The 15190-nt window shown below is 37.7% G+C and overlaps 1 protein-coding gene across 3 annotated transcripts in view; it reads left to right on the forward strand.

The window, feature by feature from the left end:
• SPIRE1 (spire type actin nucleation factor 1) overlaps positions 1-15190 on the forward strand; it is a 317606-nt gene that overhangs the window by 158382 nt on the left and 144034 nt on the right. For all 3 annotated transcript variants that reach the window (XM_054587329.1, XM_054587328.1, XM_054587330.1), the window contains exon 5: positions 13459-13536. In XM_054587329.1, coding sequence (XP_054443304.1) covers positions 13459-13536 — 78 coding nt within the window. The remainder of the gene's footprint in view (positions 1-13458; positions 13537-15190) is intronic.

Below are 15190 nucleotides of genomic sequence, written 5' to 3' on the forward strand. Positions count from 1 at the left end.
TGGTCTCTTTTCTTACTCACTGATATCTTGCACTAGAATGTAATCTCATGGAGGACAAAGACATTTTCTTTCCAATTTACTGCTATATCCCATTGTAATAAGGCCTTTGTAATATTTGATTGGTGTTGAATGAATAAGAGAATCTGTGGTTCAGGTATTGTAGGTCTGATATATTACTACCAAATTTGAATCTTGGTCCCCTGACACTGTTGACCATCTCCAGAATGCAGATGCTTGTTGCCTGTGTCTTTCTTATGCAGTGGTCTAGCATCTCCTGCCTGGGCTGTGACAAAACCCCTTAACCTTATTTTCCTTTTCACATACAGTCTATGCTACAGTGTTACACCTCTGGGTAAAGAAGTCAGCTTCTTGATTCTTACAAGTGGAAAGTGTAAACCCCTTAGTATTATGTAGGAAACCATGTGCAATTGGGCCACAATCGGACTTCTCTGGGCACTTTATTCACTGTTTCCTACCACATGTCTTTTCTGCTACCGTTCATCTACTCCCTGATCTCCTAGGCCCTCTACAATTACTCAAAATGTCTATTTTCCACTCTTCTCTCACTTAGAAAATACCTACTTATTCTGCAGACCTTACTCAAATGTCCACTCTACTGAAATGTTATTTCTGATTACAGTTGCTCTCTTTCTTCTCTGTGTTCATTCATAGAGCATTCTGCTCTGGCTTCTGTCACTTATCACACTGTATTGTAATCACTGTTTACATCTATTTTCTCACTAGATTGTGAACTTAAGGGCAAAGACCATATTTGTATCGCCAAGCCTGTCATACAATTAGGGATCTATGACAAAATCTCTTGTGGTTTTTTTATGTATGTTTTCCTTGCTTCTTCCTCAGCTTAAGACAACACTAGGGCTATTCATCAGTTAGATGGGTTTCTTTCTTTAACCTAATATCACATTTTGGTTCTAGAGTTGTATTTCCTCTTTTTAAACTATATTTTATTGATTTTGCTATTACAGTTGTCCCATTTCTTCCTCTCCTTTATCCCCTTCCTCCTGCACCACCCCGCCCCCCTGCATCCCCCCATCCTTTAGTTCATGTCCATGGGTGGTGCATATGAGTTCTTTGGCTTCTCCATTTCCTACACTATACTGAACCTCCCCCTGCCTATTTTCTACCTGCCAGTTATGCTTCTTATTTCCTGTACCTTTCCCCCATTCTCTCCCACCTCCTCCCCACTGATTACCTTCCATGTAATTTCCATTTCTGTGATTCTATCCCTGTTCTAGTTGTTTGCTTAGTTTTTGTTTTTGTTCTTTAGGTTCAGTTGTTGATAGTTGTGAGTTTGTTATTTTACTATTAATAGTTTTGATCTTCTTTTTCTTAGACACGTCCCTTTAACATTTCATATAACAAGGACTTGGTGATGATGAACCCCTTTAACTTGACCTTATCTGGGAAGCGCTTTATCTGCCCTTCCATTCTAAATGATAGCTTTGCTGGACAGAGTAATCTTGGGTGTAGGTCCTTGCCTTTCATGACTTTAAATACTTCTTTCCAGCCCCTTCTTGCCTGCAAGTTTTCTTTTAAGAAATCAGCTGATAGTCTTATGGGAAGTCCTTTGTAGGTAACTATATCCTTTTCTCTTGCTGCTTTTAAGATTCTCTCCTTATCTTTAATCATGGGAAATTTAATTATTATGTGTCTTGATGTGTTCCTCCTTGGGTCCACCTTCTTTGGGACTCTGAGCTTCCTGGATCTCCTGAAAATCTATTTTCTTTGCCACATTGGGGAAGTCGTCCTTCACTTTTTTGAATAAGTTCTCAATTTCTTGCTCTTCCTCTTCTCCTTCTGGCACCCCTATGATTTGGATGTTGGAATGTTTAAAGTTGTCCCAGAGGTTCCTAAGCCTCTCCTCATTTTTTTTGAATTCTTGTTTCTTCATTCTGTTTTGGTTGAATGTTTATTTCTTCCTTCTGGTCCACATTGTTGATGTGAGTCCTGGTTTCCTTCCCGTCACTGTTGGTTCCCTGTATATTTTTATTTATTTCACTTTGCATAGCCTTTACTTCTTCCTTTATTTTGTGGCTCCACTAAACCATTTCTGTGAGCATCCTGATTACTAGTATTTTGAACTGTGCATCTGGTAGGTTGGCTATCTCCTCATCATTTAGTTCTTTTTCTGGAGTTTTGATCTGCTCTTTCATTTGGAACATATTTCTTTGTCTCAGTGCACCTATTACATTGTAAGGGGCAGAGCCTTAGGTATTGGCCAGGGAGGGGCAACCCACTTGATGCACTGTGGGCGCTGTGTGTGGTAGAGGGGTCAGAGAGGGAACAATGCCACTTGCTCGGCTCTCAGCCAGCTTTCAGGCACTTCCCCTGCTACCCACAAGCAAATTGGTCCCTTCTGATGCTGATTCCTAGGTGGGTGGATTTGTGTGCATTCTAGTACCCCGTGGGCCTCTCCATTGGACTCCCTTATGAGCCTGGGAGCTCCTCCTGCCATTGCAACCCCACAGGTTTTTACAGCCAGAGGTTTGGAGGCTTTATTTCCCTGGGCTGGAACACTGGACTGGAACCCTGGGTTGCGTGGGTCTATCTAGCTCCCAGTTGTTACGCCTGGTTTATCCACACTTGAATGTGGGACCACCCAGTCTGCCAGCTGCTGCCTTGCAGAGCATCCTCTCTGCCCTGGCTGCCCATTTCCACCTCTCCTACCAGTCTGGATGAATGTTTCTTCTTTAACTCCTTGGTTGTAGGACTTCCATACAGTTTGTTTTTATGGCAGTTCTGGCTGTTTTTTGTTTTTAAATTTGTTGTTGTCCTCTTTTGGTTGTGTGAAGAGGCAAAGCATATCTACCTACACCTCCATCTTGGGTGGAAGTCCTAGAGTTTTATTTTCTTAAGTGTTTAGCATATTAACATTCAAGAGCAAATAGAGTAGAATAGAATCAGCCTTAAGTTCCATATAGCCCTCCCCTCATTTATCCTAATGTTCAAAGTGGGAACCTGAAGAGTAACGGGTTGAGATTGAATGCTACTTAATATTTTTAATTTCTAAAAGATTTCCACTCTGAGGACACTTACATACTTCCAGGGGAAAAAAGATCCAGAGGTCTTAGCAGCAGCTCTGAGCTCAGATAATTTGTTGCTTTCACTTAAATCAGTTATTATCCCTAAGTATGTCTTTTTCATTGCTTGTGTGAGCACTTCAGTCCTCATGATATTCCTGTTAATTAGGTAGTATTATCCTTTGCATTCCAACATCTTATAGATAGGAAACAGAAACACAGTTTCACAAACCTTTAATAATTTAGCCCACCCATGGTGATCAAAAGAATTGGGACTAGCATTATTTAGTAATGTTTTAGAAATAGTGACTGACAATAAAAATGGATCATGAGATTGAAAGTTAGGATGTGAAGGAGGTATCTATAAACCACAATATGGAGGAAACAATAAAGGAAATGGAGGATTTTGGTGAAGAATTGTAAGAACATAATACCCATATTAAACTATAGTATATGCTGGTGAGTGAAGTAGCACTAGGTTTTCAAAAGAACTAGGATCAACAGGCAAAATTCACTTGTTCATACAACATTTAACGTATCTCCTATGTGACACATACTACTGCAATTAATAGTAGCTAATACTCTATACTTTGTGCGAAATACTGTTCTAAGACTTTATGTATATCAATTCATGTGGTTCTTACAACAACTGTGCATTATGTGCTATCGTTACTTCCATTTTCATTGGGGATATAATGGTAAACAAGATACTCAAGTAGGAATGACAGTTGAGGAGCAGCCATTCCAGCAGTGTGATGAGGGCGGTGGCGAGTGAACGCAGGACTCCATGCTGGGGAATAGAACATTTTGTTTCCTCTACCAATACAAGTTGCTACAGCTATTTAAAAGTAGCATATTGACAATGCCTTGATTTTCTAAATATTTAAATGATCCTCATATCCCCTTAGCCAAATTCTTCTGAATGGTTAAACTTACCCTAAATTTAATAAAAAACTATCATACAAGGATGATTTCTAGATGCCCAGGTTGAAGCCAGTTTATCTGTAGCTGCTCATGTTCGATCAGAGACTGATAATTATGAGGTAAGGAAATGAATTAGAAATACTAATGGGTCGTTCTCAATTTTCAGAAGATTATATGAGTATATTTTATACTGTATAATCAGAACTACTGTGATACTTTATTAAGTGATTTATATATATTATTTCAATTAGTATACAAGAATCATAATTTCATGATTAAATCCTTAAGTTCAGTTATCTTTAATAAAACTATTGCTAAAATATTTTACTTCAAATAGAATATTATGTATAGTTATATAAAATGAAATATTATATATTGAGAGAGTATTTTCTGTTTGGAGGAAAAACAATGTTTTTGCAATTGAGGAGCCTGTTATGAAATTTTTTGGTTTTTTTCCAAGCATATTTAAACTATATTTTATAACCTGCAATTGGCTAAAAAAATCCAGTATTTCCCACCCGTAATCTCTTATCAGACAATAAACAAATTTATCTGTATCACAGTGCCATTGCCAAAAAACACATTGACTCATATTAAGACATTTCCTTGTGACATGGCTTCAGACTGTCTTTTGTTTGAAAACACTCAACAAAGATGAAGCTACAAGACAGTCACATGTTGAATTGCATTTTAATCTGCTTCTTATATTCTCTTTATAATTTCTCTTCTCATGCCTGCTGTCATCACCTGCAATAATAAAACTGTAGCATTTAAGTTAGCTAGAAATTTTTCCCTAAAGCTAAAATGGATATATATTCCTACAATTGGTGAACATATCCTTTTTTAAAAGAATGAATCTACTATCAGATGTCTGTTTGTAAGGTTGTCATTTGTTCATTTTAATCAGACCATCTATCATTGGTAATTTTTCAGGGTCCTTGTCAATGTCTGTCTTTTTCTATTTTATTTATTATTTCATGAAGATTAGTAAATGTGCAGAGCACTCATCAGCAATAATTAAATTACTCTCTCTGCCTTAGGCACCTTTGCTTTCCTCACTGCTCTCCCTGTTACAGTGTTTCAGAAGACTCTTACCTAAAAGAGCCTGTCAGAACTCTTCTACCTTTCGGATCCAGTAACTTTTTAAATTTAATTAACTTTAAATAATTTTTATTTTTTAATTACAGTTGATGTGTGATATTATATTTGTTTCAGATGTGCAACCAGTGATATATATAACTTATGAAGTGATTACCCTAATAAATGTAGTACCCGACTGACATCATACATAGTTATTACAATATTATTGACTTTATTCCGTATGCTGTACTTTCATACCTATGACTGATCTGCGACTACTAATTTGTACTTTTAATCTCTTTACCTTTATCACCCAGTCCCACAACCCCTCTCCCATCTGGCAGCTGTCAAAATGTTCTCTTTACCTATGAGTCTGTTTCTGTTCCGTTTGTTTATTTTGTTTTTTAGATTCTACATATGTATAAGTAAAATAATATGGTATTTATCTTTCTCTCTCAGACTTATTTCACTCAGCATAACACCCTCTAGGTCCATCCATGTTGTTGCAGATAGCAAGATTTCCTTTCTTTTTTTTTTAATGGTTGAGTTATATTCCATTGTGTATATGCACCACTTCTTCATCTACTGATGAAGACTTAGGTTGCTTCCATATCTCAGCTATTGTAAATAATGCTGCAGTGAACATACAGATGCATACGTCTTTTTGTGTTTTGGGTTTCTTTGGGTAAATGCCAAGAAATGGAATTGCTGGGTTCTTCGTTGTCTTTTGTTACAGTCTTTATTTTACAAAAGCTGTTTTGTCTGATAGTATTGCTCCCACCAACTTTTTTTTAATACTCGCCCATGGATACATTTATTGATTTGAGAGAGAAAGAAAGGAACATCAATGTGAGAGAAAAACGTCAATCAGTTGCCTCCCACACACTCCCATCAGGGTGAAACCAGAAAAGCTGTTGTTCATGTTGCCTGTCACCTATCAGACCCAATAAGCAGAGACAGGGATTGAATATTTATGGGTGTTATATTCAAATGATCAGCAATCTGAGAAGATGGCAGGTTTGTACCCTAACAGACCGTCTCAAATTCCATTTTAAACAGACCTTTTTTATAAGGAGAAGAAAAGTGTAGGTAAGGGGTTTTGAATTCATGGAAAGAAGTTAATCAGATAAAAAGCTGCAGTATTCTTTCATCTGTGTCCTGGGCAGTAGTTTTTATCTGTGTCCTAGGGGGTGGGCATCCTACCATGAAGTACAATGGCTCAGATACCATCTTGATTGCGTGCAGTCCTGAGGCACAAAGATGAAACTGCTTATGATCTGGAGTCAAGGTGGGTCATTCCTTCAGTTCTTGAAACAATAGCTTTTTACATACATTGATTACTAAGCATATTAGCTATTACCTGAAACTAAAGTTTTTCTGAGATTTGAGTCTCCCACCAAGAGGACTGAACGTGCAACTTAGGTATGCGCCCTGAACGGGAACTGAACCCCACAACCTTGTGGTGCAAGGGATGATGCTCATACCAACCGAGCCATACTGGCCAAGGTGCTACTACAACTGTTTTCATTTTCAGAAAGTCTTTTTTCAACACTTTATTTTCAGTTCATGTGTGTTTTTCATACTGAAGTGAGTCTCTTGTAGATAGCATATGTAAGAGTCTTGTTTTATTATTCAGCCACCATATGTCTTTTGATTGGAGCATTTAATACATTTGCATTTAAAGTATTTGTTGATAGATATATATTTGTTGCCATTTATTATTCATATTTTTTATCCTTTCTTGTCTTCCTTTTTTCTTCCTCCTCTTCTGCTTCTCCCTCCTCTTCTTCCTCCTCCTCTTCCACTTCCTCCTCTTCTTTTTCTTCTTTTTCCCATTAACATTTCTTGTAATACTTGTTTGGTGGTGATGAACTCCTTTAGCTTCTTGTCTGGGAAGCTCTTTATCCTTTGATTCTAAAGAGTGGCTTTGCTAAGTAAAGTAATCTTTGTTATAGGTCCGTCCTTTTCATCACACTGAATATTTCTTGCCAATCCCTTCTAACCTACAAAGTTGTTGAGAAATCAGCTGACAGTCTTATGGAAGCTCCCTTGTAGGTAACTAACTGCTTTTCTCTTGATGCTTTTAAGATTGTATCTTTGTCTTTAACCTTTGGCATTTTAATTATGATGTGTCTTGGTGTGGACCCCTCTGGGTTCATATTGTTTGGGACTCTACGCTTCCTGGACTTGTCTATTTCCTTCACCAGGTTAGGGAAGTTTTCCATTATTATTGTTTTCATTGGTTTTCAATTCCTTGCTCCCTCTCCTCTCCTTCTGGCACCCCCATCATGTGAATGTTTGTATACCTGAAGTTGTCCCAGAGGCTCTTTGTAATGTCCTCATTTTGTTAAATTACTTTTTGCTGTTCTGATAGGGTGTTTTCTACTTCCTCCTCTGCCAAATTTCTGATTTCATTCTTGACTTCATCTATTCCATTGTGCATTCCATGTAAATTATTCTTCATTTAAGTTAGTGTATTCTTCATTTCTGACTGGTTCTTTTTTATGTTTTCTATCTCCATTTTTATGTTTCCTATTACTTTGTTTATGTTCCCACTAAGTTCATCTGTGCTTCTCCCAAGTTCACTGAACATCTTTATAACCAGTGTTTTGAACTCAGGATCTGGTAGATTGCTTTTCTCCATTTTGTTTAGTTCTTTTTCTAGAGTATTGTTCTGTTCATTCATTTAAGACATGTTTCTTTGTCTCCTCATTTAGGCTGCTGCCCAGTGTTTTTATGTATTAGTAGAGCTGCTACATGTCCTGGGCTTTGTAGAGTGGCCTTTGGTAGGGTCCGGTGGCACAGCCTCCTCAATTAACTAAACTGGAAACTTGAGGCGTGCCCCCTGTGTGGGCTCTGTACACCCACCTTTTATATTTGAGCCTTGATTGCTGTTGGAACGTCACGGGGAGGGTATACCCTTAGACCAAGCTACTGTGATGACTGGCCATGGAGGCACTGCTGTGCATGGACCAACCCCATGGGGCAGGACTCACTTCAGTGGGGCTCTGGTGCCCAGTGTGTTCACCCCTTGAGTGTGCCACTTTCAGAGCTGACTGGGTGGTATTCCAGCGTGGCTTAAGATGGCACCTCCGTTGAGGTGCAGGTCTACATTAGCCACTGCCTGTGCCCTACCTGTGCCACCCAGCGTGAGCTACAGGGCAAACGGCGGATGGCTGCTAGTTGTGCTGGCTGGAGGTGCCCAGGAAAGGCCAAGCTGCTAACCAAGGCCAGCTGCCACTAGTGCCTGGTCTGGGGTCACTTAGCAAGAGGGCACACCAAGGCCAGATGCTCTTTGTTTTGGGTTTGTAACCCTTTGACAGATTAGGAAAGTCCACAGCATGAGTCAAGACAGGTTTTTCGTATGGGAAAGTCACTGTATAAGCATTGGATGGCCCAAATTCAGATGGAGTGGGGTCTCAGAAATCACCAGGATGGGGTGAACATGTTAGCAAGGTTGATGGAGACTCAGATATAGGGCCTGCCTGCTGGCTCTCTGAGGGGAGGACTCAGGCCTTCCATCTGAGAGAAAGCTGCTCCTCTAGCACTTGCCCCAAAACCAGATAATTCAGTTATTTCCATTAGGTCTCTGGTGGCTTTTGAGCTACTTCCCTATTTCTGGCGTTTAGAATGAGTGAGTCTGAGTAAGTTTGTGCACAGGCCCTTTAAAAGGAGTGCCTGGGATTCCAGAAGCCCTTCCTCCCACATAAGCCACAATCTCTGCTGGTTTTCACAACCAAAAGCTATGGTATGGGGACCTCTGTTTCTGCCCTGGCACTCTGGGTTGCAGTGCCTTGTACGGGATTGGGAGTATTTTCTCCCCTGAGGGCACCTCTGCAGCCTTGAGATCCCTTCCCATTTTTAACCACCACGCGTGGGTGTGGGACCAGCGCATTCCATGTCTCCACCCCCCACCACCAGTCTCAATGTAGCTTCTTTATATTCTTAGTTATAGGACTTCTGTTCAGCCAAGTTTCAGGAGGGTCTGCATGATGGTTGTTCTGTAGTTTAGTTGTAATTTTGATATGGTTGTGGGAGGAGAGAGTACCTCATTTACCTGTGCCACCATCTTTGGAAGCCCCTAATTTAATTGACTTATTTTAACAAGTAAAAAATTTACATGGTTCATACTCCAGGAACACCTTCTATTTCTGTCTCCTTGCCACACACTTCCTACCCCACAGGCAACAAATAATGTTAATTTCTTCTCTGTCTTTAATAGATGTAATTGATATATAACTAACAAAAACATATCAATATTTTTCATATCTTTTATGCTGTGCAAAACCTTCGTATGTGTTAGAAATCATTTTTTGATGTTTTGATGAAAACATAATATTTTGTTACGTGGACATACTATCATTGATTTAGTCAGCCTTCTGTTAACAACTGTTAAGTCATTTCCAAGTCTTTTGCTATTACAAAAAATGCTGCCATGGATAGTTTCTAATCTATTTATCATTGGTGAGATCATGTATGTAAGACAAATTCCTAAAAGTAAAATTTCTGTGTCAAATGAAATGTGCATTTATAATTTTCATAAAATATTATGAAATTGAAATTCTCCTCCAAAGTTTACTAATTGATACTCTCCTTAGAAATGTGTAAGAGTGCTCTCCTGCCTCTCACAATGAATCTTTTTAAGTAATTAGTGCAGATTTTTATCTCATAGTTTTACTTTACAGTTTTCTTATTATAACAATTTTACACTTACATGATCTTCTGTTCATGCAAAGCATTTTGATTTTGACACTTTGAGTATAAGTGGAGTCTCCCCGGTCATATTTTCTTCTCAGAAATAAGAGATCAAGAGTTTTGACCTACTAAATACTACCCTTTAACTTGACTTGTTTTGAATGCATTTTATTTGATAAGTTAATTCCTTTGGATTTCTCTTCATTGATCTACAGTATTTTCTGTGGAAAATTCTAATTTAAATGTAGTAGTTTTAAGTTAGGACACAGCTTCTAAGGCATTAACTTCATCTTTCAGAGCAGTGATTTTAAGTGGCAGAACATTTTGTGCAAAGAAAATAATAAATACACAACATATTAAAGGGGGTGGGTGCAAAAGTGGAGATGGAGAGAAAAAGAATTGTGTGAAAGGTCTGGTGTCCAACTTACTGAGCTGCCCCTTCTCTAATGCTCTCTTGTGACAATTTCCATTAGCAACTAGTGAAATCTAACGAGTATTCTCATGATGTGGGATCCTTATGCTGAGGCTGAGTTGTAGTAATGAGTTAAGAGTCATGTTCAACCGCTGTATCTTACACAGATATAAAAAAGAGCTGTGTGAAAATTCAAGGGGGAAAAATGGTTTCCCTGGGATTTCTATTACAGTTATCAGTCATTATGAATCATCCCAGGATTACAGAGTTTGGGATTTGTAAATGCTTATAACAGAAAGTATGATAAGAGAACTTGTGGAACAGCTGGGTAGAAAAACATGCACACAGCAATAAAAAGCAGGGTGTTTGGGAAAATAGTTGATTTCTGAACTTTGGTGTACAAAGATGAAGTGAAAGTCACTCTGTGTTAAAAAGCACCATGATATGATCACTTTCTTCTATAGCTAAAATAATCTGCTTTCTATGAAGTCTGTCTGGGAAAAGTTCAAGGCATGGGCTTGGCCCTTATATTGGATAGTCAAGGTAGGCCACATTGAGAAGGTGACATTTGAGTAAGAATGAGAAGGATGTGTGGGAATTAGCTATGTGGATATTTGGATAAAGCATTGTAGGGAGAGAGAATAGCCAGTGCAAATGCCCGAAAACGAGAATGTGAGGAAATAGAGCTGAGGTATTTTTTCTCAGCTCTCATTTTTTTTTATGGGGGAGGGGAAAGTGCTACTGCTGATAGATGTCACAGCCTTACATAGAGTCTCAGGGTGCCCACAGGCAGTTCACTTCCTACATCTCTTTTCTTTTACCATTTTAATTATTTAAAAAAAAAAAAGACGGAAATAAGGCTCTTCTGGTCAATAGAGTAATGTCTTCTTCAGTTCTTTGGGAGATGGAGCCTGGGTTACAGTCATCTAGGAACACAATAAATGTGTGCCTCTCCTTTTTGGTCTCCTCCTGCTCAATTCTTATTTTGATAATTCTTTAAGATTGTGGACTTGGGTTGAAAACTGTGGTTTTAAATCATCAGAGATTTATTAAATAATAACTAATAATCCCTAGCAAAAAATTAGGGGTTTTTGAATATCAGAAATATTATATATACCAGTACATCTGGTACATCTTTCAAAATAGAACACTGAGAGTCCTAATTTAGTAATAATGTAATAATGATTATTACTGAGATTTTGACATAATACGACACCAGATATTAAGTACCCATTATCTGCAAATCACTTATAAGACATAAATTCTATTTTCCCATGTGTAATTTATTAATTCATACACATTTATTTTAGCCAAAGTAAAGTAAACTTTACTTAGCTGCCGTCTAAGAATTATCTAAGTCACTGAGGGCAGCATCAGGACACTTATGTTCTCAACAGGACCATTCTCATATACTGGTGTCCCTTCCCCATGTCTTACCTCATGTCTGAGACCATTGTACAACTTCCATCTGCTTTACTTCACTCCATAATTCGCCTTTGAGGAGACCTCAGACATGTCAGTTAGCATTTACGTGCTTTAATTTCCCCAGGAACATGGGCTATGGTTGGAGTTAAATGATGACTTTCTGAAGGCTTACCACTTGTTAGCTGCCCTTAGCATCCTACTGCAGCCAAGAGCAGCAGTCAAGACCACTGGAAAAGAGCAACGCTCTGGAAGGCGAATAGGGAATGAGGCTGGGAGAGTACAGAGGATAATGAGGATATGCATGTTTTGGGAGTTCCTTTTCCCTAGAGGCTATACCTGCAAGGTTCTGCTATGTATGATTGTATTTTAAATACAACATTGTGAGGCAGATGGTGGTATCTTCCTTTAAAAGTGAGGCAGAGGAGGTCCAAAGAGGGAATGTAGGCTGTGACTAAGGAGTGGCAAGTGTCTTATTACATTGTCCCAAGCAGGAAACCTGACTTTTCTCTTTTAAAAATAATTATGACCCTGGCCAGGGGACTTAGTTTGTTGGACCATCGTCCCCCACACCAGAAGGTTATGGGTTTGATTCCTGGTCAGGGAATATACCTACGTTGCAGGTTTAATCCCCAGTCCAGGCGCATTCTGAAAGCAACCAGTCGATGTTTCTCTCCACCTCTTCTCCCCTTCATCCTCTCTGCCTCTCCCCTCCCCTATCCCCTGTCCCTTATCTCCCTTCCTCTGTCTCTAAAATCAATAAATGTATCCCTGAGTGAGGGTTTTAAAAAAATTAATATAGTAATTATGGAAACGCATTCTGAAACAAATATACTTTTTTCCTCCTAATTTCTTTCCAAAGGAGAAAGGAAATAATGCATTATTTATACCACCTTTTCTTCAAGTCAGAGTAGTTTTATCCTTTCTCTGTTAATACTCCAATGCATTATTAAGTACAAAAAAGCAGGCAGTTTTATTCTTATTTTGCAGATGGTTAATCTGAGATGTTGAGAAGCTAAAAATAAATGGTTTAGAAATGTTTCATAGTAAGTATTCATTATTTTCATATAAAACAAGTTAGGTTTCATACAAGCATTTAAACTCAGGCTAAATGCAATTAGGAAAATACGTTTAGCAAAATGTATTAGAGTTGAATTATTGTGAATAGGAATGATAACACAAATTTGTAATTAATATGTGAATATATGTTTTACCTATCATCATTTTTTAAAAATTGCAAATGTTGAATTAATGCAATTTCAAAAGGTACAAGATTCCAGTTATAAGTAAGTTCTGGGGATCTAATGTACTGCAGAATGACTATAGTTAACAACATTGTGTCTTATACTTGAAAGTTGTGAAGAGAATAGGTCTTAAATATTCTCGCCATTTAAAAAAAGATAATTATGTGAGGTAATGGAAGTGCAACTAACCTTATTGTGATAACTATTTTTCTATATATATGTATTAAATTAAAAATAAATAAAAGACATTTTATATATTGAAATGTATTCATAAATTACTTGACAAATATATATTGAGCATCAGAAAAGTTCTTGTGCTTATATTAACTTTTGAGAACAGAAATCTGAGTCATAAAGTGTAGTGGGAAGGCACAAACAAATATAGAATTAGTGTTGATAAAAACTGTAGAAGAAAGGTTTATGATGCCAAAAAATAGTATAGCAGGAAGATTTGGCTTAGTCAAGGAGGAAGGGAAGGTTTCCCTGAAGAATTAGTGATTGTGTTAAACCTGCTATCTGTACTACCTGCTTCAATAACACTTTTGTTTATATTTTATCTGAAGGTATCCATTAGAAATTTTAATTCGAGGAGGTAGCTTAATTAAATTTTGATGCCAAATATTTTTATTTCAACTGGTAGAATCTTAAGAAGATTCAAGAAATGGAAAAGAGCGATGAATCTAACACAGACCTGGAAGAGCTGAAAAACGCTGACTGGGTAAGATAGCTGGATTTCTCCCTGTTCTATTTAGTGCTGAAAACATATTATAGGTGATTGTTAAGGACTATAGTATGAATTGACATTACATGAATCTGAATGCCTAGTCTTACATTTGAGGAAATATCAAGTCCCTATTTTTAAAAACTATCTGATTTTGTTAGAATTAACCAATATATCTGGGAATTTTTGGTGTTTTAAAATATTGACCTTTCTAGTTATAATAATACTTTAGCATACCCTTGTAAGTCAAAGTTTAAGCTCTGTTTCAGGATAAGGTATGAAACTATAGTGTAGTATTATACATTTTTTAATTTAATGAATAGTTAACAGATTAGGACCTTGGGGGTGAAGAATGAATATGGGGCCTCTGCCTTTATAAAATGGAAGACAGATTTCTAGAGCAGATGATGGCGGTGTATTCACGTAACGGACTACTGTTTTTCTGGCCTGGTTCTATATCCCTGAATCCCTGCCCTCATATATGTTTAGAGTCAGGTAGGCATGGTGGCCTGATGGACAGGACAGTGAATGTCACAGAGTTTGAGATATGTTCAGTGTCAATTTGAAGGCACATTTTCGGATTCTGATTTTTCAGGTTAAGTACATCAGATAAATAATGACATCATTAAATGAGGGAGTAGCAAAAGATGCAGATTTGGGGGATATGAACAACTTCCTTTTGATCATATTAGATTTTGTTCATTTGCCATATTTTTTTCTAACAGCTTTATTAAGGTGTAACCAATATACAATAAGTGCACATACTTAAAAGGTACAATTTGATAAATTTTGACACATGCATATATGCATACTTACTCTTGAAACCATCACCATGATCAAAATAATGAGCCTATCCATCACTTTCTAAAGTTTCCTCATACCCTTTTATAATCCTACTTCTTGCCTCCCTCCTCGCCAGTTTGCAACCAACCAGTGATCTGCTTTCTGTCATATAGATTAGTTTGCATTTTCTGGAGTTTTGTATAAATGTAATCAATAGTATGGAGTTTTGTATAAATGTAATCAATAGTATGTACTAGTTTTTCTTGGCTTATTTCATTCGGCATAATTCTTTTAAGATTTCATCCAGGTGGTTGCCTGTATCAGTAGGTTTTTTTAATTATTGCCAAGTAGTATTCCATTGTTTATCAGTTCTATCAATGGTCATTTGGGTATTTCCTGTTTGCAGTAGGCTTAATTTATTGAGTATATATTTACTGGGATATTTGGAACGCTATTAACCCGGAACATTTTAGAAATAGTAAGATTAAAAAACAGGAGACTTCTGATGAAGATGGAGGCATAGGAGAACATGGCAAACCTACTTGCACAACCACAGCAAAAATTACAAGTCGACTACAAAACAGTTATCACCCAGAATCTTCAGAAAATCGAACTTTGTGGAAGTCCTACAACCAAGAATTAAACAAAAGTCACATTCACGGCTGGCAGGCGGGGGATTCCACATTCGCATGTGGATAAACTGGGAGGAACTGGGGAATGTGACAGGCTGCACAACACAGGGTTTCAGTCTGGGGAAATAAAGCCTTGAAACCTCTGGCTAGAAAAATCTGTGGAGGTTACAGCGGTGAGAGAAACTGCCAGTGTCACAGGGGTGCCCATGGGAGGGATTCACGGGGTCCTATAACGT

The sequence above is a fragment of the Pteronotus mesoamericanus genome, unplaced genomic scaffold (assembly GCF_021234165.1).
Source record: "Pteronotus mesoamericanus isolate MK-2021 breed Mesoamerican mustached bat unplaced genomic scaffold, CSHL_Meso_final scaffold_118, whole genome shotgun sequence".
Taxonomy (NCBI): Eukaryota; Metazoa; Chordata; class Mammalia; order Chiroptera; family Mormoopidae; genus Pteronotus; species Pteronotus mesoamericanus.